The 22,212-nt window shown below is 45.4% G+C and overlaps 9 protein-coding genes and 2 non-coding genes across 18 annotated transcripts; 6 read left to right on the top strand and 5 right to left on the bottom strand.

Moving 5' to 3' along the window:
- Positions 1 to 47: 47 nt before the first annotated feature.
- Positions 48 to 4,560, bottom strand: RhoGAP68F (Rho GTPase activating protein at 68F). Of its 5 annotated transcripts, none has more exons than NM_001414142.1 (7): positions 4,477 to 4,560; positions 3,300 to 3,465; positions 2,401 to 2,427; positions 2,051 to 2,176; positions 1,952 to 1,987; positions 1,699 to 1,894; positions 48 to 1,635 (listed from the first exon to the last, which is right to left on the bottom strand). In NM_001414142.1, the coding sequence occupies exons 2-7, from the start codon at positions 3,334 to 3,336 to the stop codon at positions 600 to 602; spliced, it is 1,458 nt and encodes a 485-aa protein (NP_001401037.1). In that variant the 5' UTR covers positions 3,337 to 3,465; positions 4,477 to 4,560; the 3' UTR covers positions 48 to 599. The 5 variants fall into 5 exon arrangements, with proteins under 5 accessions (NP_001401037.1, NP_001261743.1, NP_648552.1 ...); NM_001274814.1 differs by lacking the exon at positions 2,401 to 2,427 and adding an exon at positions 2,257 to 2,288; NM_140295.3 differs by lacking the exon at positions 2,401 to 2,427.
- Positions 4,561 to 4,843: 283 nt separating this feature from the next.
- ND-SGDH (NADH dehydrogenase (ubiquinone) SGDH subunit) lies at positions 4,844 to 5,932 on the top strand. Of its 2 annotated transcripts, none has more exons than NM_143785.3 (4): positions 4,844 to 5,111; positions 5,183 to 5,412; positions 5,484 to 5,590; positions 5,650 to 5,932. In NM_143785.3, exons 1-4 carry the CDS (start codon positions 5,027 to 5,029, stop codon positions 5,786 to 5,788), a joined length of 561 nt encoding a protein of 186 aa, NP_652042.1. In that variant the 5' UTR covers positions 4,844 to 5,026; the 3' UTR covers positions 5,789 to 5,932. The 2 variants fall into 2 exon arrangements, with proteins under 2 accessions (NP_652042.1, NP_001261742.1); NM_001274813.1 differs by having other exon boundaries at positions 4,955 to 5,111; positions 5,650 to 5,869.
- On the bottom strand, positions 5,869 to 6,461 carry Atg12 (Autophagy-related 12). Its single transcript, NM_140294.4, has 3 exons — positions 6,337 to 6,461; positions 6,133 to 6,269; positions 5,869 to 6,075 (listed from the first exon to the last, which is right to left on the bottom strand). The coding sequence occupies exons 1-3, from the start codon at positions 6,410 to 6,412 to the stop codon at positions 5,953 to 5,955; spliced, it is 336 nt and encodes a 111-aa protein (NP_648551.3). The 5' UTR covers positions 6,413 to 6,461; the 3' UTR covers positions 5,869 to 5,952.
- A 260-nt stretch (positions 6,462 to 6,721) lies between these two features.
- Positions 6,722 to 9,657, top strand: CG5645 (uncharacterized protein). The gene is made up of 4 exons (NM_140293.3): positions 6,722 to 6,911; positions 6,978 to 8,479; positions 8,540 to 8,703; positions 8,769 to 9,657. Exons 1-4 carry the CDS (start codon positions 6,794 to 6,796, stop codon positions 9,550 to 9,552), a joined length of 2,568 nt encoding a protein of 855 aa, NP_648550.1. The 5' UTR covers positions 6,722 to 6,793; the 3' UTR covers positions 9,553 to 9,657.
- Positions 9,594 to 11,282, bottom strand: DEF8 (differentially expressed in FDCP 8 homolog). The gene is made up of 2 exons (NM_140292.3): positions 10,452 to 11,282; positions 9,594 to 10,399 (listed from the first exon to the last, which is right to left on the bottom strand). The coding sequence occupies exons 1-2, from the start codon at positions 11,203 to 11,205 to the stop codon at positions 9,675 to 9,677; spliced, it is 1,479 nt and encodes a 492-aa protein (NP_648549.1). The 5' UTR covers positions 11,206 to 11,282; the 3' UTR covers positions 9,594 to 9,674.
- asRNA:CR45892 (antisense RNA:CR45892) lies at positions 9,823 to 10,973 on the top strand. Its single transcript, NR_133227.1, has 2 exons — positions 9,823 to 10,124; positions 10,393 to 10,973.
- A 276-nt stretch (positions 11,283 to 11,558) lies between the features above and the next one.
- Lsp2 (Larval serum protein 2) lies at positions 11,559 to 14,035 on the bottom strand. Of its 2 annotated transcripts, none has more exons than NM_001300113.1 (1): positions 11,559 to 14,035. In NM_001300113.1, the coding sequence occupies exon 1, from the start codon at positions 14,016 to 14,018 to the stop codon at positions 11,913 to 11,915; it is 2,106 nt and encodes a 701-aa protein (NP_001287042.1). In that variant the 5' UTR covers positions 14,019 to 14,035; the 3' UTR covers positions 11,559 to 11,912. The 2 variants fall into 2 exon arrangements, with proteins under 2 accessions (NP_001287042.1, NP_524816.1); NM_080077.2 differs by having other exon boundaries at positions 11,732 to 14,035.
- asRNA:CR11538 (antisense RNA:CR11538) lies at positions 11,940 to 14,325 on the top strand. The gene has a single exon (NR_133226.1).
- A 641-nt stretch (positions 14,326 to 14,966) lies between these two features.
- On the bottom strand, positions 14,967 to 15,449 carry CG34241 (uncharacterized protein). Its single transcript, NM_001104121.3, has 2 exons — positions 15,300 to 15,449; positions 14,967 to 15,243 (listed from the first exon to the last, which is right to left on the bottom strand). The coding sequence occupies exons 1-2, from the start codon at positions 15,327 to 15,329 to the stop codon at positions 15,025 to 15,027; spliced, it is 249 nt and encodes an 82-aa protein (NP_001097591.1). The 5' UTR covers positions 15,330 to 15,449; the 3' UTR covers positions 14,967 to 15,024.
- Positions 15,450 to 16,033: 584 nt separating this feature from the next.
- Positions 16,034 to 17,941, top strand: Ir68b (Ionotropic receptor 68b; the record flags this gene model as incomplete). Its single annotated transcript, NM_140291.1, has 1 exon — positions 16,034 to 17,941. One exon carries the CDS (start codon positions 16,034 to 16,036, stop codon positions 17,939 to 17,941), a length of 1,908 nt encoding a protein of 635 aa, NP_648548.1.
- Positions 17,942 to 18,277: 336 nt separating this feature from the next.
- yps (ypsilon schachtel) lies at positions 18,278 to 22,154 on the top strand. Of its 2 annotated transcripts, NM_079309.4 has the most exons (4): positions 18,278 to 18,716; positions 19,854 to 20,591; positions 20,655 to 20,752; positions 21,274 to 21,748. In NM_079309.4, the coding sequence occupies exons 1-4, from the start codon at positions 18,542 to 18,544 to the stop codon at positions 21,319 to 21,321; spliced, it is 1,059 nt and encodes a 352-aa protein (NP_524033.2). In that variant the 5' UTR covers positions 18,278 to 18,541; the 3' UTR covers positions 21,322 to 21,748. The 2 variants fall into 2 exon arrangements, with proteins under 2 accessions (NP_524033.2, NP_001246730.1); NM_001259801.2 differs by having other exon boundaries at positions 20,655 to 22,154.
- Positions 22,155 to 22,212: the final 58 nt, after the last annotated feature.

Genomic DNA, 22,212 nt, shown 5'->3' with positions numbered 1-22,212 from the left:
TTAAATAATTTAAAATAATTATCTAATTTTTAATAAGAATCCAAGTTGTTTTAACACTTGCTTTATTTTTAACAATACCGTTATTTTATAAAAATTGTTTGTATGACTATAAGGAAATTCAAGACTACACAGTACGATTTTTGAGTTCGCCACAACTCCACTTGTGCTCGGCATGTGCCTTCAGCAACGCAACCAAGATTCGTTTTCGGTTATGGGGGAATGTGCGTTGAATTAATACGTAGTATATAATAATAACATCTCATATCAAATTTCTCTCCTGTTCGTCGCATAGCGAACACGAGCAAATTTCTTTGGTAAATCAATCGTATTAAGCGCTTGTTGGGGGTAAATAATTGTGATTTTCGGGGGGGTTGGACAGTTGGCGTGGAGTTGGGGCTACAAGCAGTTCCACACACATACACACAGTTTAAAATTCAACTTAGGATTACAGTACACTTTATACACGACATTGCCTTCTGTTCTCTAGTTTCTGTTGCGTTTTTGTGTGCTCTCTCTTTAGCTAACCATTGGTTCACTTAGGACTAACATTAAAATCAAACAATTTACAATTACGGACTTGTTGGTGGCCGGGCCAGTTGTTAGTCCACGGACACTGTGCGCTGATTGACGTCGATCAAGTAGATGTCCTTGTGATTCTGCAGCACAAAGTCGACGAAAGCATTGATGGGAGCGATCTCCTCCAGGGAGGTACTGGTGCTGCGCGACCACAGGAAATTCGGACCGAACACGATGGCCAGGTTGGAGGAGGTCATCTTGTTCAGATCCTCGCAGTCCATCACCCTGACCAGGAACTCAACAATGTACTTGAACAGTTCATAGTTCTCCTCTGGCAGTTTTTCGCGTATCAGTTGCGTCACGTTCCTCGAACGCTCTTCCTTGGGCCAGTCTAGAAAACCGGTCACATCCTCGTACAGCTCGAAGGTGAGCAGCGGCTCGGCGAGATCGCGCAGGAAACTCTTCAGCAGGCCGGCTATCACGTGGACATTAACGCTCTTCAGATCCACATCCTCGCCGCGGTTGACGCGCTCCTTGAGCGCCATGATCTCCGAGTGATTGCCCGATCGACGGAATATGCCCTCCGTATCGATCACGCCCGTTATGGACAGCGAGTCCACGCACTTGCGCACAATTGGCGGAATGGAGTTTAAGCACGGACTGTTCATCACAATGAATTTCAGGGGCACACCAAATTGATGCGTCGTCGCCATTTTGTGCTGCTGCTGCCGGGATGCATTTATATTGCTGCTGGGCGGCGGTGTCGATGGCTTCCGGCTGGGGTTCAGTTTGTCGTCCAGGTCGCAGATGTTGTCCGGCAACTTCAGCTTGTTCAGGCCGAGCGCCTGGCGCAACTCGTCCAAGCTGGAGATGTAGACTAGCTTCTTGCGGAACTTGTCGCTAATGAACGGGCTAAAGAAGTTCCAAATGACCCGTATGAACCACGTCGGATGAACCACATACAACGTCTTCAGATTCTTGCGGAAGTTGCGATCGAGCTCCTTGTACGAATTCCACAGGAACTGTGCGGATGGTTTGTTGTCCTCCTTGAGGCCTTGATGGAAGTAAACCAAAATGTAGTCGTTCTCCACAAAAGGTTCGATCTCCTTGATGATTTCCCTGATAGACAAATGGAAATAGATTAATGATTGAACAAAAAATGTACTCGAATATGAATCCTACCGCACAAATCCTTCCAGTTGGGATTTTTCGGGAAAGCGGGATGCATAAATGCCAAAGATGTGGCGACCCTGCTTATCGGTTCCCAGGAAATCGCATTTGTTTCTGGGAGTCTGAAAGTTTTCAGACTGCTCCCTGAGTTGGTCCTCGAAGTCGTCCTCCAGCGGATTTACATCTTCCTCGGGCTCAAGTTCTGGATCTAGGCGTAATGCGAAACGTTATTCATTGGCCAGGAGAAGTAGATTCCGCCACTTACCTTCGGCCAGAACGAAATCACCGACCATAACATCTTCTGGGAAAAATCGAAGAATTAGTTTGACTATGATTTTGTAGATTCTTTAAATATTCAATTTACTTTCAAGCGGAGATGGGGCCAGCAGCTCGGTATCATCAAACTCTAGCTTCGGCTCGAAGTCGTGCAGATCGGAGAGACTGGGTTGGGGCTCATCCGAGTTATCGACGATCGGATTGATGGCGGGACCTTGGGGTGCGAGAGGAAGGCATTTATAAATCTCGTAGGTTTCCCTGGCGCGGACTTGTATTCCAAAAACGTAATCTTACAAGTAATGCTTTCAGTTAAGTATTTTGACGGCCTGAGGCAACAAGTTTAGTTCGGATTGAGTTTGAGTAAGTGAATAGACATGAATCAGAGAAATTTCATTTGTTAAGTACATTGGCATCTGATTGTATAATCAACAGTCTTACGGTTTCGATATAATTGGCAGACGATTACTGAACAGAACAGAACAGAGACGATTAGGAAACTCTAAGCTAGGGCGATTAGACTATAGACTATGAAGTAAGGCTATAAGGGCTAGGGCAAACACATACGATCACAAAACACATCGGGTAACCAAACATTGGCAACAACACAGCTAGCGAAAAGTAGTTAACAAATAGGATCCACAACAAACCAAGCAAACAAACCACATTGGATAGTTTTAAAATGCAAGTTATGTATGTACAGGAGGAGACGGTAAGCTGCCCACATAGGCTGGATAATGCAGTTTGAAATGGGGTTAGTAGCGCAACTTGATACCAAAAACAAAGAACTTGGTTAGGGGGCGGCGGTTGGGGGTTAGTCAAGGCGGGGCGGGGCGGGGCACAAAATTAGTCGTAATTACTGGCTTTAACTGTTAGTTCTCAAACGAGGGCACTTCCCCCCTCAAAGAAACTACGATACGGCAATGAAAACAACGAAATAAAGCAGCGCAAAGAAATGACTCCCAAAACTTGAAACACAGATTGGAGGTGAGGTATTGTAGAAAACCTGGCCTCATATTTTTAGGCCCGTTTTTATAATCTTCATGGTGGGCTCAAAGTTAAAAGAGAATGATGGGAAAATGGGTTTCCATATGGTGTACCCACAATTAGTTACTTTATATTTAGGCAATCAAACAGATAATTCTTTTACAATTACGTCTTTCATTAGATTAGGTAGTTAGTATTAACGAAGTTCTTTATTTTGGGAACTATTTCTGAACGCTCAAATAAGGCAAATCACTGGACAATGGCAATGCTAAGCAGTTACAGAACCAAAGATCAAAACTAGATATATATTCGAATCGAAAAGCATGACTTGGCCGTTCGGCCGGCGGACTTACCTGGTAATCTCGGCGCGAAACGCGAATGGGCGTCCATGGCGGTGGAGATGGGAGTGGATGCGGATTCAGGTGCTATCCGTTCGATGTGATTGGATTACTCGCGGTGACGCAGGACGTGGCTCAGTCAGTCGTTGGGCTCGATTATTGGCATGTAGAATGTATGCGGCTGAAATGTGAGAATAAATTAGCCAAAAGCAGCAGTTGCCAGTACTCTATCGATGACGTCATTAGCAAGCTATGTAGTTTTCTTGGCTGTTTGGGTTGCTTGTTCGATGGTTATTTCTTGGTATTGGATATAGTACAGGTTGTATGGCACGGCTGATTCACATTCATTTACATCAATGATTTTGCTCGAAGTCTTAGTGCTAAGTTGGCCCTGAAAGACGCCCACCGCCTCCATTTCTAATGTTCAAACATGCATACATACAGTGGGGACATTTAAAGTGGCCATGACTGCGGTCTCAAGACAAGTGAATTGTTTTTCGAAGAGATAACACAAAAACACAGAGGCTGCTTATCGCAATTTCGACAAAAAGCTTCACAAAAGCACATAGAAAGGCACAATTTTAAGTGAAACGTAGTTTGCTTCCTTCGTTTCTGCCAAAAATGGTTATATATTGTCGCGATAATTTCTTGTGATAACTTGAGTATATAAAAGAACGGAAGTTCTTTTTTTTTGAGCGTCCTAACTAGGGAGGGTGCACTGTACATACAGCTTGTATGACTTTATTTTAAATACGTGATTGGATTGTAAATGGGAAATAAATTAATAATTTTCAAGCGTAAACTGAGATTAGTACACATCCTTTTTGACACCACTGTTTCAAAAGGTGACAAATCCTTTAGGCCGCCACTGTAAATGGGAGTAGGCTCCTTTGTCCCTCCACTGTTTGCACATACACACACGCAGAAGTTGAGTAAAAATTTCACAAGTTTCTTGTCGAAAAACGCAATTTCTGTGCAACAACAACCGATTAATTGCAAGTAAACTGCGCATTTGTGTCTAGCCTTTTTAAATGATATTTACTTTTTTGTTATACTAAGTTACGAATTTCTATAAGTCACAAGAAATCATCACATTTTATACGAATGATGAATTTGTCTTAATCACGCTTTCGTTTCTCATTTCAGTTAAGTTTTTACTCTGTTTGTGAGTCAGATTTAGCTAGGAAAGTACCTTTTATCAGTACGGGAAAAAATCTTCGTTAATTTTATACTGCCAGACGACGTTGTTTTTGTCGATGGTTAGTGATGGCAAACTTTGGTTTGGCGAGCCCATTAGTGGTGCAAAAAAGCACAAATCTAACGAACACCAGAAAAACTTGTTCGTGTCACGGAGCAGCATGCACGAAATATCGCTAAGAACTATTTATATAGTGACTGAATTCAAGTCTGTGTATATTGACAATGTCTAATAATAAGCTTATAATTCTCTTCCCACGAATTACAAAATGGATTTTATATAAAAATTTAGATCGTAATAGCCGTTGTGAATTATTTTAATCTATTGTTCGCCACATCTTCTTAACCTAAACAATTTATTTATTTTTTTTAAACATTTTTAGTGCTTGAGCAGCAATAATCAACTCACTCTGCCATCTCTGCTGTTATCGATATATCAAAACAGAAAAACGGTCTGCAAAAAGTGTGACCGTTTGCCGTGCTGCTCGCAACTTTGACACGACCAGTTCCAAAATATCGTGAGATTTACGCAAAACTACTAGAAAATGGTCGGTTGGAGCCGTTTGCTGTCGCCGGCGGCGAAGTTCGCCAGCTACCGGGCTGTCCTGCAAGAGCCCGCGTGCCGGAATGGTGAGCATTTCTTGAAAATATCCGCCGTAAACACACTTCACATTACGCAACCATATATTCTGGATTTCTAGCCCTGCACCAACAGCTGCGCAGAATGGGAGGCGATCATGGACACCACCAAATGATCATCAAGCCATCCCGCTTCCAGTGGGACAAGTTCAAGGATCTGTTGCACTTTTACGTAATGCTCGGCGTCATCCCAGTCACCGCATTGGTTCTCTACGCGAACATCTTTGTGGGACCCGCGCAGCTCGCCGAGATTCCCGAGGGCTATGAGCCCAAGCACTGGGAGTACGAGAAGGTATGATGGGCTCGGAAAGGCAACCAATCGATACTAAGATTGTAATTCCGAGATATCTCTTTATTATCTAGCACCCCATCTCGCGCTTTATTTCCCGCTACATTTTGAACTCGGATCAGCAAAACTACGAGAAATCCCTGCACTATCTCTACGAGGAGAACGAAAAAGCCCAGATTCGGTAATGCGACGGAAACAACCCAGTTATATCCCATTGTAAAACAATATATTTCCTTTCAGACTCCTTGAGGACGAAGTACGTCGCAAGATGTCGGAGCGCAATGATTACCAGGCCTACTACTACCGACCATCGGTGGCCAAGTACCACAGGATTTCGAAAGAGGCTGCTGACGAGCTGGAGGCTCTGCGCGGAGACTAGAACCCTTGTAATATTCTTTAAATACCATTGTTAGGATCCCGTTTTGTGGGAAATAAAGTGTGAAATCGACTTCGCAACATCATCTTATTCACATTTAATAATATAAAAATTACACAGTAGTCGAATAAATACTTAAGACTTAGCAAAGTCATGTGCGTATCGATTTAGCCCCACGCCTGATTCTTGCAGTAGTAGAGCACCAGTTTCCCATTGGTTCCATGGCACTCGTACAAGTTCTTGATTATCTGATCCGGGGCAGGTGCAAATGTCTGATTAACGTACAGGAACTAAAAATTAAGATGACACATAAGATAGGGTTCTCTGGAACTTCATTTGTTACGTGCAATTTGCTCGCTGGCATCGAGTTTCAGAAACTTGTGGATGAACGTCTGTATCCAGCCGACTGTCTTGTTGGGATCTACGGTCCAGGTTCGCTTTTTGATGATGGGCACATTGCCAGTGGCGTTCAGAAGGATACAAACTGATAATGAAGCAAGTCTTTGTGATAAAACGAATGCAAAATATATAAAGTTAACTTTGATTCTCACTTTTGGAACCATCCTTATCTGCAGGTGTGGAGGAGGAAGTGCTCAGCGCTGCCTGGGATTCTGGTGTCTCTGCCATTTATTTGGAATGTAACTAAATTAAATAGTTCCTAATTAATGAATTAAAACAGCCAATAATGTAAATAAAATATAATCTGTTAGAGATCAGAATTTTCTGAAGAAATTATCGATAGGTGTCACGAGATTAGCGATTCAGCTAATTATTTGAGTAAAATATGCTGCATATCATCTGATTTTGTTTTAAGGAATTATTTACTCATTTTCTTGTCATATTTTTTATTTAAACATATTTTTATATTTGTCTATCACTTTGAGACTTTCAAAATTCGTTGTTAATTGTTCCACCTTTAGCGTTAACAGCGGCTATGTTATTTTACATTCGACTGTTATTGTAACACGTGTGGAGTTTATAAAACAATCCAGGGAAATAAACAAAACTATGAATAATAATCTTTTTGAGGGCTCCGACGACGATGGGGAGGATCTGCAGCTGTCCACGAACAAGGACTATGCCAAGACCTACAACATCCTGCGCAAGAAAGAGCTACTACAGAAATGTAAGTTCAGAATCCGGTACTGCGATCATTTGCCATTTGTTAATTATATTACTTAATATTTCTCAGATAAGGATCGTGGCTTGGATGTTTCCGAATCGGAATTCGACAGTGACAGCTCGTCATCCGAGGAGGACGAGGTGGACCCCAAATTCGACCAGGACTTCTTCAAGACCCTGTCCTCGCTGAAAAGTAAAGACCCATGTATCTACGACAAGGGTACGAAATTCTTCAGTGAGTCCTCCGGCGATGAAGATGATAAGGATGGGGAGGCTCCGAAAAAGAAGAAAAAAGCCAAGCCAGTCACTTTGAAGGACTACGAACGAAAGGTAATTTTGGAGCATAATGGCAAGTTCGAGAGTTCAGATGAGGAGCAGCAGGAAAAGGAGCACGAGGAACTCCAACGTGCGCAGTCACCGAGCGCCGTGGAGGAGGAGCGCCGTCTAAAGGCCGAGTTCCGGAAGGTGATGAACAAGGAAGACGACAGTGAGGATGAGGAATTTGGAGGTATATTCAAGAAGCGCAGTAAGACCAAGGAGCAAACAGCTGCCGAGGAGGCAGACTTTGCCAAATGGTTGGCGGGAAAACAAGCTGAGATTCAAGAAACCGACAAGAAGCAGTTGGAGCCTCTAAAACAGTACTGGAGCAGCAACAAGCTGACCCAGGGCGAGAGTTTCCTCAGGGATTACATTCTCAACAAGGGCTATGCAAACACGGATGAGTCCGCCATTCCCACCTACGATGAGATCGTGGGCGAAGCTGCTCCGCTCTCCGAGGATGAGCAGGAACTTGAGAAGCAGGCAGAGTTTGAGCACAAGTACAATTTCCGCTTTGAGGAGCCAGATGCGGACTTCATAAAGCGCTATCCCCGCACCATCGAACAATCCCTGCGTCGCACGGATGACAAGAGGAAAGAAAAACGCAAGGAGCTGAAGGAGCGCAAGGATCAGGAGAAACAGCAAAAGATGAAGGAGTTGGAACTGGTCAAGGAAATGAAGCGTAAGGAGATCGATGAAAAGATACGCAAATTAAAAGCGGTCACTGGCAACGATGAGCTTGGTTTCCGGGACGAAGAACTCGAGGAGGACTTTGACCCGGCGGCCCACGATCGTCGAATGCAGGAGCTCTTCGACGATGAGTACTACAATGTCGATGAAGGCGAGGAGAAACCAGAATGTCCCTCGGATATCGATGAATTGGTGCTGGAAGATTGGGATAACTACGATCCTAGACAGCACGCCAATGGGGGCGGTGAGGATTATGAAGGACACTGCGAGGACGACGACTTCAACATGGATTGCGACTACGATCCGTCCACGGCCAAGGAGCAACTTCAACAAGAGCTCATCGAAAACACTCGTGGTCGCAAAGGACGAAAGGGTAGACGAAATCGCTTTATGGAAATGATCCAGGCGGAAAAGCCTGCATTCAATCCTGAGGACGAAAAGACGTACAGTGAGTACATCGATGAGTACTACCAAATGGATTGCGAGGACATCATCGGGGATCAACCGTGTCGATTTAAATATGTGGAAACCACACCAAACGATTTCGGTTTGACGATAGAAGAGGTACATTTTCGATTAGCTTCGTTAAAGTTGAACAATGATATTATATTTTCTGTTGAATAGATCTTGCTGGCCAAGAACAAGGAGCTTAACCAGTGGGCTAGCTTAAAGAAAGCTGTCCAAAACAGACCGGAACACGTAGAGAAAAAGGAGCAGCGTCTCTACAAGATGAAAGCCAAGAATGAAGACCTTAAGCGAAAGATATTTAAGAGTCTTTATGGAGAAGGGTGAGTAACTTACAATAAAATTTCGATTTCGAACGGGTGTGTATTAAAACTTGACTCTCATGCAGTTCTGACGATGAGGAGCAGCCAGCAGAAGAGAAACCAGAAGTGACACCAGCTGAAGCGACAGCTCCAGCCGAAAATGGTCAAGTCTCGACAGAAGGTTTGTCCAAATCAAAGAGGAAACGCCTGAAACGTAAGGCTGCCGCAGCAGCAGCCAGTGCTCCTAAGGTTCTAAAAGAAGAAAGTGACTCCAAGGATCCAAAGGAAGCGGATGGATCTACTGAAGATGTCCAGGCAGAAAGTTCTAAGAAAAAAGTCGATACTCCCTCTAAAAAGGGCAAAGATGACGCAAATCAGGAAACTAAAAACAGTCCACAAAGCACGGAGAAAACGAAAAACAATAATGCCTTAAAAAATAACAAAAAAGAGCCTAAAAACGTGCAAAATGGATTCCAAAAACCCCAAAATCAAGCAAATAAAAGTGCAAAGACAAAGTCGAACCAACCATTTAAAACTACGGAAAGTGCGCCTGCAAAAGCAGAAAAATCAAATGGTAATAATCCTTTCAATAAGCCACAATCGAAATCCCAACAAAGGCAGGAACTGCCACCAATTCATAAAAATCAAGGTGGAAACAAAAAGGGACCGAGAAACGCTAACGGCACCAATCCCTTTAAGAAATCAAACCAAAAGCCAAGTGCACCCTTCCCAGCTAAGAAAACGAACAACTTTAAGGCGAAAAACAAGCAAAATAACAATAGTGGAATAACCGACGATCGATTAAAGGCATATGGCATAAATCCCAGAAAATTCCACAAGCGGGAAAAATATGGAAAAAAGGATAACTAAAGAGTTATGATAAATCTAAGAATAAAAGTTCATATATAGTTATACATTTTATAGTTACATTTTATGTACATATGATAACATATTAAAAACCAACACAGCACAATGAACTCTGATTTGATCAGTTATTCTGCGGCAGTCACGTCATCATCGGTGGCCACTCCATCATCATCATCATCATCGTCCTCGGTGCTCTTCATGCGATCCAATTGAAGACGCCGCTCTTGGATGCGAATGCATTTGGGGCAAATCATATTTTTGCGCGTGAGGCAAACTCGGTGGAAGATGGAATTGCACTGATCACACTTGATGCAGCCATCGTCGAAGGGAAAGATCACCTCGTTGTTGCTACAAATCTCGCAAATGTACGCTTGGGCAAGGCACATGGGGCAGGATCGTATGTGATCATTGAATGCCTTGAAAACTCCTTGCAGAAATTCGCTCAGCGCTCCAGATTCCACCTGGCTGAGATCACTTAGGGAATAGAACTCATTTGACTGGGCCAGATGTCGCCGGACACCCAGTTGCTGATCCACCAGCTTCAACTCGCTGGCAATCTTGCAGGCAGCCAGATAGTGGCGCATATGCACCAGATTTTGGCGAAGTTTCTTTACCGCACACAATTTTTCTACGAACACAAACAGCTTGGGATTGTCCTCCTCCAAGCGAATGAGCGGTTTATTTAGGAACAACCTAATCTCTTGGAGCGCCGTGCGCGACACTCTGCGTGGCGAAAAGTCCCAATTGTGGATAATGCGGGCTGGTATAAAGTTACTGTCGTTCCAGTTGCAGCGAGGGCAGTAGTACAATCCACTATAGTCGCATAGACGCGGCTCAATCCAGGTATTTTCTACGAGGAAGGAGTCTAATTATTCGGAACCAAAAGAGTAGCCTTAACTTACTTATATTTAGCATCGTCCCGCACTCGGCGCACTTGTATCCCTGGGAGGCGAGTCCGATTTCTGGACATATCTCCGAAATGGGATGCTGCCGCTCTGAAACCAGGACATGGGCACAAACCCTCTTCACGCCATCGATGCACTTCTGATGGACCAGGAATCCGCAATCGCTGCACACGTACGAGTTCTGCACCACACTCCAAATAATGGTGGTGCAGTGGTCACAGTAGTTCCTCTTGGCGGCTGCCTGCAGACGATTCCGTTTGCCATGATGCGGGTGATGGGGCACAAAATGATGACCCACCACAGCACGTATGGCATTCATAACTACCATGTCCGACGATAGGGAATGCTGCTCCTGGGCCTCCTCCAGCTCCTGCAGTGAGTATCGCAAATCTACCAGGTGCCGCACCAACCAGCGACGCTCCTCGCTGAGTTCCTCGCTCAGCAGGACGAGATCTCTGCAATGGGCGATGGCCGCCTGCAAATCCTGGATATTGGCATCGCTGGTGAAGATTAGGCGCCATTGCTCGCGCACCAAGGACGCGGGAATGGGCAACGCCCTGTACTCCGCACCTTGTGGACCACTTTCCTCGGAGCCTCCGGCCTCGGATCCAGATCCAGTGGAGCCAGAGCCTCCAAGGCCAACTGTTGATCCCAGCGTGGATGAGGCGTGTAACAGGTTGCTGGCGCTCTCGTTAATCAACTGCGCCACCGTGCCCGGAATGCTCGTGAGACTGTCCTTCCAGGAGCTCATTTTTGGGGAAGAACAACAAAACAAGTCTTTGTGTGTTTTTTTAGCGACCAGGGATGCGAGCAATTGGTGCAGATGAGCGAACTAGTTATCGTTCACGGGGCAAACTGCAGGTGGTTGTACGCATCCCTGGAATGCACCTTAATACAGTGAAAGAAAAAATGTGAGGGTTAATTATTTATAAATATTTTGAATTTAACTTTTAATATTTTTAAAATATGATACAATTTGAAACCATATTCTGAAATATGTCAAGCGTGGTTTGCATAAAGCAAATATTTTTGTTACCATATTTTACCATTTAATATTAAATTGTAATTTAAGAAATCTAACAATCTATTGTGTTTATTCCAGATAAAAATGCCTATTTTTAACTTGAAAATTCGTCTGCTAAAAACTGTAGGCTTTAAAACTAGTATCAATAAGCCCTTTATTCTATTGTTCCTTCTATTTACATATATTCTGTAAGTAGAGGAAAATAACTAGAAAACCAAAAATATATTTTGAAAAATTGAAAAGAGAGTGACTTGTGTTGAATACGTTTATTGTTCGATGGTCACAAGGTGGACTGACAAGCTGGGTAAAAATTGAGTTAAATTACGATCTCTATGGGGTAAGTGGATGCAGACAAAGATATAACAAGGAAAACATATGTAATCTATCCAATATCGTTGGTTCGTTTTGGGGTTCGTATTCGTTGGGTCCAGGATCTAGACCACATTGGTGTGCTCGTCGCGATGGAAGATCTTCACGTCGACGAACTTGAAGTTGTGGACATCGAAGTAGTAGTCATGCTTCACCGGCCTGTTGAAGGGGAAACCGAAGGGCAGGGCGTCCACGTAGCGGGAACCGTGTCCCACGCCGCAGCTGACCACCGGATCGTAGCCAGTGAACTGGGCAACCTCGGGCTGGTGGTACGGGTAGACCATGTAGAAGAACTGGAACACCTGGCCGCCCTTCTTGCCGCGCGGCAGCATCATTCGGTTGGGCACGCCGCAATGGGCCTCCGACTGATCCAGCTTGAACTTGTAGTCACTGTTGGTGGCGTCCATCAGCTTCTGGTAGAGCTCCAGGTAGGTGGTGCGATCGTTCACCCAGAAGGAGAAGTCACCGCTGGCGCGCTTGATGTGGTTAACGCCCGCCTCCAGATGCACCTTGAAGTGCTCCAGCTCGAAGAAGTTCTGGTAGTTGTGCTCCAGTGGGATCTCGTGTCCGTGCTCATCGTACTTGGGTCCAATGAAGACCTTCACAACGGCATCCTGAGCCTTGTCCGAGGTCACGTCCAGGGTGAACTCGAAGGGCTTGTGGTTGAGACGCTGCTGGCGGGCCTTGATCACATAGCTGGATCCCTTGTAGTGGGAGTTCCTGCCGAAGGTGTACAACGGATCGGCGGATCCCTCAACGGCGGGCTCCACATTGACGGCATTGCTGATGTCCGAGTCGAAGTGCTCGAAGTAGGTGGTCAGACTTTCGGGCATGTGGACGGCATCGATGTGGACACCCTCGAAGGCGTAATCCTTCTTGTGGTACTCCGGATAGGTCTCCATCAGATGCCAGTAGTGGCTGACAATGGTCTTGTATACCTCGTAGAAGATCGGATCGCGCATAGAGGTGTCGTAGTGCATGAAAAGGCCAGGGAAGCTCTCGTCACCATGGCCATAATGGTGGCCCTCGTTCACAATGAAGCGGTACAGCTTGTCAAGACTGCCGTAGAACTTCTTGTCCACGCTGTCCGCATTGCCCTGGATGATGTTGCCCAGCACATTGATGGTCTCCACATCGAACTTCTCGTTCTTGTGGATCCAGTCCATGACACGCTGCGTGTACATCTCCACATGCTCGATGTGCTCGTAGTTGTGCTCGTGGTAGAAGCTGTGGTGATTCTCCCGGTGCCATTGGGGTACGCCGTAGTAGGTGCGCAGGTTACTGGCATAGCCGGATTCGGTTGGCACATACATGTTGAAAGCGGGCACCTCGCCGAGATCGTGGGACAGACGCTCCAGGTACCAACGGGCCAGCAATTGCCAGTGGACATACAGGTAGAGCTCACCGCGACGATCCTTGTTAAGGACATGCTCCTCGCCGCCCTTCGTCCAGAACGGATAGTCCAGATTGAAGTAGTAGTAGAAGGCATTGAAGCCAACATCCTCCAGGTAGTAGGCCAAATCGTGATCGTAGTTCAGGGAACCGTGCACGTTCGAATAGTTCGTACGGATCACCACGTTGTAGATGTTGTCCATCTGCTTGACATGATGGAAGCCGTGCATTTTGTAGTGCTCAGCCCATTCCAGTGCCTGGCTATCGAAGTAGCTCCATGGGTGGATCTCGTAGTGGGCCGGCAGGACGACTCCCTGCATATCATCACGGAACAAACTGGCAATGGTCACGGCGTACACGAACAACTGCTTGTTTACGTGCTGGCGGGCCCAGTAGACGACGTGCTGGAAGGTCTCCCAGTTCTTGGCGAAGTAGAAGAGACGCACCAGACCCACCACATACTCCTCGTGCTTGTCGTACATCACCGACCACACCATGTCATCGGTGAAGGGTTGGTGTTGCCACAGCTCGAAGAAGTGCTCCAACATCTCCGGGTGCACATAGTCGGCCACGTGCTCCCACGGCTTGTACTCCACGTAGCTGCCCCCGAAGGGCGTGGTGAACACATCGTCCTGGTAGATGTGCTGCAGGATCTGGTACATGAACTTCTGTTTCATCAGAAAGTCCTTGTCCGCCACCTTGGAGTCCAGGTGCTTGGCCTGGCCGAGAGTAGCCAGCAATGCCACTGCAGCTAACGCAATCACCGTGAACGACTTCATCTTCTCGAGTCGATTCGAATCGTAACGCTGCAATGATCGGTAGCCAGTATTTATACCCCCGGATCGGCGATACGCAGATTGCAATCCGGCCAATGACCGGTCGCATCCGTAGCCTTGATCCGCGCCATCGCCGGATCTGAACGACCCGCGAAGCTCTCAATCTTAGCGCCCATGCTGCATCCATAATTGCAGGTGATAAGACCGACGATTAGGCGGCCATACCAAGATCAATCCTACATCATTATCTAAATTCAAGAGTGAGCCACTAGAAACTGGTGGTTAGGTGAAGCAGCTGGAAGATCCAGTTAAGATTTCCTCGCTCCAGAGACACCTTCTCCAGCTGTCTAAATAGGAGAGTCTAAAAAAAAGAATGCCCAAAATATCACGATTACATTGATACTATTTATAAGCAAACCCACTTGCATTGTCAACTTAAAAAGTTCATACCACAGCACATTAAAAACGTGAATTGGTACACCTATTTTGTCGCCGTGTAATGACTTTCATTTTTCCCCATTTTTCCATTTCAAACTGATGATCGTGCTTTTTTCACACATATCAACAACAGGTGTTTGACGGGCCCCCTTGATTAACCTATTTCAAATAGTGATTAAGATTACATGGCCACCTGATCTCCTGTCAATTGAGGTGTTACCAGGCGGCTTCCTTGATAAGTTTGCTTTGTTCGCCGCATCGATTCTTTATCAATGCTAAAAATATTCCGAATTGCAAAACACGGAGCATCATGTTGCTGCGACAACAAATCCCGGACAACAAAGAACAATGGACCATCGAATGATCCGCAGGTCAATGGAGAACATATCAATCAATCAGACCCATTTCAGTCCTCGGTTTTTATACTGCTATTAAATGTCCTTCAAAATAAAAATATATATGATTACAGGATAGGAAATTATGACGTTCTATGCAAATGCATATGATCTCATTAGTATATCTATACGTACATATCTTTATTTTAGTTTACACAGAATCTACAAAATTTATTTTACGAAAAGTAACCATTGCGTAGATAAACACTATCCAAATTATTTGGCGGCTGGATTCGTGGAAGTCTTCGTACGGCCTCCCGATTCTCGTCGGGAGTCACGTTGAGCATCTGCCCCGGATGTTCCGCTCGTTGGTTTTGGCAGGAGACTCTCGGTTCCGGGGATCTGTAGAACTCCGTGTTCCTTCGGCGCGGATACATCTCACAGGTGGTCAGGATCTACAGAAAAGCACGGAGATAAATTTGAAAGACCAAAAGAGAAATGAAATACTTACGGGCTGATTTGAAGACGTACCCCTATCCATGGTTAAAAAACTTTTATATTCGAAATAAACAAATTTTGAAAATTTAGAAATTTTTCAATGATTTTGTCCGGTTACTCGAAAGATATGAAAAGAAACCTAACCGAAACGGGTGAAAATAGTTTATGAAAACCCGAAACCATAATCATGGCATACTTTTTTTTAGATTTGCGTTTCAAGTTTTGAAATTGGTATTGGTATATCTTGAAATATATATTTTTATATTATTCAGACTTCGAGAACATATGAGTCTCGTCTATTCAAGGTGATCACATTGCTGCGTCATTCGCAAAGTCTTCAAAATATGATTCATCCGATTTAGAATAAACAACACCTTATCATTAGAAGTATACATTAATGCAAAATGTTGTTCAAATGTTTAGTTGCTAATCAAAAGAAAATGATTTCTTTTATAAATGCATAATCTTATTGCTTTTTAGAAACTCAAATAAAAAAAAACCCATTTTATTGCAAACCTTCCGTTTACTTTCATTCATTTTCTGTAATGTCCTTTTATTCCTTTTATAATTATTTTGTAGAAATCAAGTTTTGATAACTTTTTTCAAGTTACCCCAAAAATATTAGCCAACTAATGAACTGCTCACGCATCGCTTTTCCTAATTGGGAATTACGGCTCCCATGGGAAATCCTCTACAGGTGTTGTGTTCACCCAAAGGATATTTCACTGGTTAGTCTGCTCGTAGAACATGAAGTTTTTGGTTGGATTGCTGCTCCAATGGTATCTTCCTGGCATTTATGCCCTTGCCGAGATTGCCTGTCGCATAGCCGTAGAGCAGAATGTCCAGGTGACCTATCTGTACCGCTGTGCCAGCTGCCCGGCATCCTTCGATGCGGATTACTCTGCCTTGGAATTGGATCTCTATCGGTGTGTGGGCAGTAGACTGCCCGTAATCACACGGAACATGGAAGCACATGAGCTGGAACCATTTAGACGAACGGACAGCCTAAGCATCTTTCAAATTCCGGCTGCCGAAAAGGGTGATTCCTTGGTACGCCGCATCCTGGACATGTTGAATCCTCACCAGAGGCGCAAGCATATGCACAAGTATCTGTTTGTTTGGCCAAATGCCGGAAGGCATCAGTTACTGCGACTTTTTCGCGGCAGTTGGGCCAAGAAGCTGCTCTACGGATTGGCCATTACCGGCAGGGAAAATGGCACCTTTGACTTTGATCCCTTTGCTTGGGGTGGTCTCCAAGTGATTCAGCGGCTGGATGGCGAAGTGCCGTACGCAAGAAAGGTGAAGGACTTGCGCGGCTACCCATTGCGTTTCTCCATGTTTACGGATCCGTTGATGGCGATGCCCAGGAGTCCTGTGGAGACAGCTGGCTATCAGGCAGTGGATGGAGTGGCGGCCCGAGTTGTTGGCGAGATGTTGAATGCCTCAGTAACATATGTCTTCCCGGAGGATAACGAATCCTACGGTCGTTGCCTTCCGAATGGAAACTACACCGGCGTGGTCAGCGACATAGTCGGTGGTCACACCCACTTTGCACCCAATTCCCGCTTCGTGCTCGACTGCATTTGGCCAGCGGTTGAGGTGCTGTATCCCTATACCCGTCGCAACCTGCACCTGGTCGTGCCCGCCTCCGCAATCCAGCCGGAGTACCTGATCTTCGTGCGTGTCTTTCGGCGAACTGTGTGGTACTTGCTCTTGGTCACCCTTTTGGTTGTGGTGCTGGTCTTCTGGGTGATGCAACGTCTGCAGCGAAGAATTCCCCGTCGCGGAGTCATCCAGTTTCAGGCAACGTGGTATGAGATTCTCGAGATGTTCGGCAAGACACATGTGGGTGAACCGGCGGGCAGGCTATCCTCCTTCAGCTCGATGAGAACGTTCCTCATGGGTTGGATCCTCTTCAGCTACGTCCTGTCCACCATCTACTTTGCCAAACTGGAGTCCGGATTTGTGCGACCAAGCTACGAGGAGCAGGTGGACCGAGTGGACGATTTGGTACATTTGGATGTGCACATTTATGCGGTGACCACGATGTATGACGCAGTTAGGAGCGCCCTGACGGAGCACCAATACGGTCTGCTGGAGAACCGTAGTCGCCAGCTGCCACTGGGAATAGCCACATCCTATTACCAGCCGGTGGTCCGGCGCAGGGATCGACGAGCGGCCTTTATCATGCGGGATTTTCACGCCCGTGACTTTCTGGCCATCACCTATGACTCGCAGGCAGAGCGACCAGCCTACCACATCGCCCGGGAATATCTGCGCTCTATGATATGCACCTACATCCTACCAAGAGGATCGCCCTTTCTGCACCGCTTGGAATCTCTGTACAGTGGCTTCCTCGAGCACGGCTTCTTTGAGCACTGGCGTCAAATGGATCTGATCACCCGGGTTGGTGCGTCGCCGGATGCTGAGGAGTTTCTCGAGGATCTGGGCGACCAGACGGACACGGATTCCGGCTCCAACGAGTTGGCGATTCGTAACAAAAAGGTGGTTCTCACTCTGGACATCCTGCAGGGCGCCTTCTATCTCTGGTCCGTGGGGATTGGCATAAGCTGCTTGGGATTTGCAGTGGAGCACGCTCATTGGTTTTGGCGGAGACAGACACTTCGGAATGCGGTTGAAGCTAGAACAAGCTAACTAAAAATATTAAAAATTACTAAATAAAAGGTACATATATGTTTGTTATTGTAAATACTATACTAAGTTTTCAATAAATTTCACCGCTGTTTAGTTGGACATGTTGTTTTATACATTTTAATGATAAAACTGTAGTTTTATATTATTCTAACCATTTAATGAATTTAACCATTTATTCCAATTAACCTTTCTTGTAAATTTAAATGTAACGGCTTTTTATGTTGTTATGGCTTAACATTCCGCGCGTAACAGCACACTGGAGACCCCCAGTATCAGAGCATCGATAGCACCCATCGATAGTCCGATCACCAGCAACCCTGCCTCCGGCTGTCATGTTTCACTTCCGGAGCTTGCGAACAAAATAGAATCGCTAAGGCAAAGAAAACCCTGCGAGTGGCGAGTGTTTTAAGATCACACTCAAAAACAACATCCAAAGTGGTTAGTGGCAGTTGAGAGAGTGCCCAAGACCCCGAATACCAGCCGGGCAGACACGAACAACACCAGCAGCAGCAGCACCACCATCATCAACAGCAGCAGCAGCATTTCCCGCTTTTCGTTTTCGTCGTCGCCGAACAACAAATAACAAAACCACGACAAACGATGGCTGATGCCGCGGAGAGTAAGCCACTGGCCGCCGAACAGCAGCAGGCGCAGCAGCAGCCGGAGCAGCAGCAGAATCCGCCGAATCCGCAGGAGCAGGATCACGAGCAGGAGCCGCTGGACGAGCTGCAGGGACAGCAGGGCCAGCCCGCTCCGCCCACCAAGGAAGTCATCGGTAAGGCTGAAACTCGCATGTTAAACCCAATTCCCAACCAATTTCATTCATGTGCCGCGAACACATGGCGGCTGCTACCAAAATAGCAATGAAAAAAAGGAGGAAAAAAGAACAAGAAACATGCCTCCCTGTATGCGTGTGTGTGTGTGTGTTTTGAGTCTTAAAATATACGCGCGTCGGCCATTTTGTGCGGCCAAAGGCAACGCAACGCATGTATATATGTATGTGCACGAACGCTCGCGCCGCCGGCTAACCAAATTGAAAATTCTGCCTTTTGCCGGTCGTCTGTCTTTCCACCCACCCAACCACCAACCCCACCCGCTTCGCCTCTTTAAAAAATGCCCCCCCATAGGTGTACACACACACACACATACACACATGCAGAGCGAGCCAGGGCAACCCAATTTGTTAATGCGCGCGCAGCGGGAGTGCGAACGAGAGGGCAGACAGCCGGGTGTGGATGTGTGTGTTCATTGTTTTGGTACATCTATTTGCACACACACACTAAAACGCATGGAAGCATGGCTATAAGGCGATTTCAAAACACGAGACCATAATGCAACCAATAAGATACAATAATATTCGGCGACTATTACAATATATTGCCAAATAATTTGGGATGCCACTATATTTTCGCGTAAATCAACATATTATATGCATACTTATATGGTTTATTCGAAATTTTGGTAACCATAGTTTTAAATAATTGTTAACCAATAATTTGTGGTTATAAAACGTCTTTCAATGTTATTGCACGCTTCAATGAGTTTTCAAACTGCGTATTAGTTTAGTTTCAGATGTATTGCGTTTTGCCCCTCCTTTATAATAAAAAAAAAATGCAAAGTATTATCTCAAAACTACCCCTTTTGTATAATTTAAGTTTCTTATGTAGAATTATTTGTATTTTAGAAGTCAGCTCGCTGTGCATCCCTACTGTTCCCTAATATTTTTGTTGCATGTATAATGTTTAAAGGATTATAATATTTGATAAAGGAATGATTGCAACTGATCCCAAACAAGTATTATACCATTGAAATCAATTAAATGATCACACGTTTGTAGAATAAGTACCGCCAAAAATATTGAATCCCACTATTATCCCCAATTGTTTATAATTTCTACTCTTTCCCATTGCAGCCACCAAAGTCACCGGCACCGTCAAGTGGTTCAACGTGAAGAGCGGCTACGGCTTCATCAACCGCAACGACACCAGAGAGGATGTCTTTGTGCACCAGAGCGCCATTGCGCGGAACAACCCCAAAAAGGCGGTCCGCTCGGTGGGCGACGGTGAGGTCGTTGAGTTCGACGTGGTCATTGGTGAGAAGGGCAACGAGGCGGCCAACGTGACCGGTCCCTCCGGTGAGCCGGTGCGGGGCAGTCAGTTTGCAGCGGACAAGCGCCGTAACTTCCGTCCCTGGATGAAGAAGAATCGCCGCAAGGATGGCGAAGTGGAAGGCGAAGACGCCGAATCGTCGGCCCAGCAGCAACAGCAGCAGGCGGCACCAATCGTTGACGGGCAGCCGCAGCAGCAGGTGCAGTCCGGCCCGCGTCAACCACGACAGAACTTCCGCCGAGGACCACCCGGTGGACCGCCCGGAGGACCTCGAGGTGGCCCCCGAGGACCGCCTGGTGGAGCTCCCGGTGGCCCCCGGCGCTACAACAACTATTATCTGCGTCAGCCGAGACGCGGCCTGGGCGGCGGTGACGGCAGCGCCGAGCCCGGTGTCCACGATCAGAATCCCGAGGGTCTGCAGCGCGGCGAGGGTCAGGGACCACGTCGCGGTGGAGGCCCACCGGGCGGACCCCAGAGGCGCTTCTTCCGACGCAACTTCAACAATGGTCCACCGCCACCACGCCGCGACGGCGGAGAATACAGTGAGTGAACTTTGTGCTATTAGATAATTGGTATATATTATTATTAATATTATTCTGTTGCAGTTCAAGGCCAGGGACCGCCACGCCCACAACAGCCACGTCCACGTCGCCAGAGGAAACCAAATGGCCCTGGCGGTGGTTCGGAGCAGCAGCCAGAGAAGGTAATGAACTAATCACCAGCATCATCACAACAGCAGAAACAACTGAAACATCTTCGCCGAAACAAACCTACGATAACAACATCTAAATTAGTAAACATCAGCAACAGTCAGTCGCAAGCATAACAACAAGGTCTACAATAATAACATGGTGAAGGCGTCTTAAAAACTAAACAACTAACTAAAGTGCATTGTGTAGATGCATTCGTAAATAACCACTAACAACCAGAGCAGCCACACGCACCGACACCAAAAGCAGAGAAACAGCGATAAAGCGGAGAAACCACCCTAACATTTAACACTTTACACTTAACTTGGAGGCTTTGGGTCTAACATAACATTCTAATACATTTAGTTTTTAGTTACCTAACCTGTGACTAATTGGCTAACAAGCAACACACACACACTTAATTTACAACCGAAACCAGCATTTTGCTTTCATCCCTTCGATTTATTTTTGAAGTTGTACTTACGTTAATGATTTCTACCCCCCTCGCCATGTTTTCCCATGTTCAAATTCCTAGAACGGCGCTCAAGAGCTGCAAAATACAACCACAGAGAGCACTGCATAGAAAAGGATCCGAAAGGATCTAAATCGTCAACCGACAAACAAAAACATCGTCAGCAGTAGCCGCAGTATATAACTACAATCGCAGAAAAACAGCAGCAGCAGCCCATCCTCAACATCAGCGACCAATGCAACATCATGGTGCAATAAGATCAGCAAATGTTGCAGCAAATTTTGCTAAATGAGCCGCCGCGTTTTTTCGGTTTGTTTGCTTTTTGTTTAGTTTCGTAGGGCAGAGAATCAATTGTACAACTCATACCACAACAAAACTAACATCCTCAAAATTTCAATCAAATTCAAAAACAAACAAAAAATTGTATAAAATTTCCATCAAGCCTGGCCGTCGTCAAAAAATTGCATAATTGTGGAATTTTTATTGTATGAACCAACAAACCAAACACGAAAACATAAATAAATTTCAATTACACTGCAATTTAGATGGCGCCGGTATACAATTTACTTTAATGATTATTACCATTTTTTATTTATTTATTCTTGAAAGCATTGTTACCCGTTGTGCGTTAAGCAAACCCATAACTCTAAGTTACTCGATTTAAAGATCATTAAAAACGTAAACCTATACCAATAACCACACCACCACTTTGTCCCATTTATGCATCATCCGAAATCGAGAACCATAGCCATCGGGCGAAAAGAAATGAAAGCAAAGCAGAGCAAACAAACAGAAGAACGAAATCATGTAAATCACAGCAAACAAACATACAAAAAAAAACTGTAAAAGATGCAAAAATATACAACAAACGCAAGATGGCAACAAAGGAAAGTAAAAAAAAAAACTTTAAAAACGTATTGGAAAAAATAAAAAAATTGAAAAACACTTTTTGGTATTGTTTATTTGTGTAAATTCTAAACTAAAGTGTAGTTTATAAATGTT

This window comes from Drosophila melanogaster, chromosome 3L (assembly GCF_000001215.4).
Source record: "Drosophila melanogaster chromosome 3L".
NCBI classification, from domain to species: domain Eukaryota; kingdom Metazoa; phylum Arthropoda; class Insecta; order Diptera; family Drosophilidae; genus Drosophila; species Drosophila melanogaster.
This window is presented reverse-complemented; position numbering and strand designations above follow the sequence as displayed.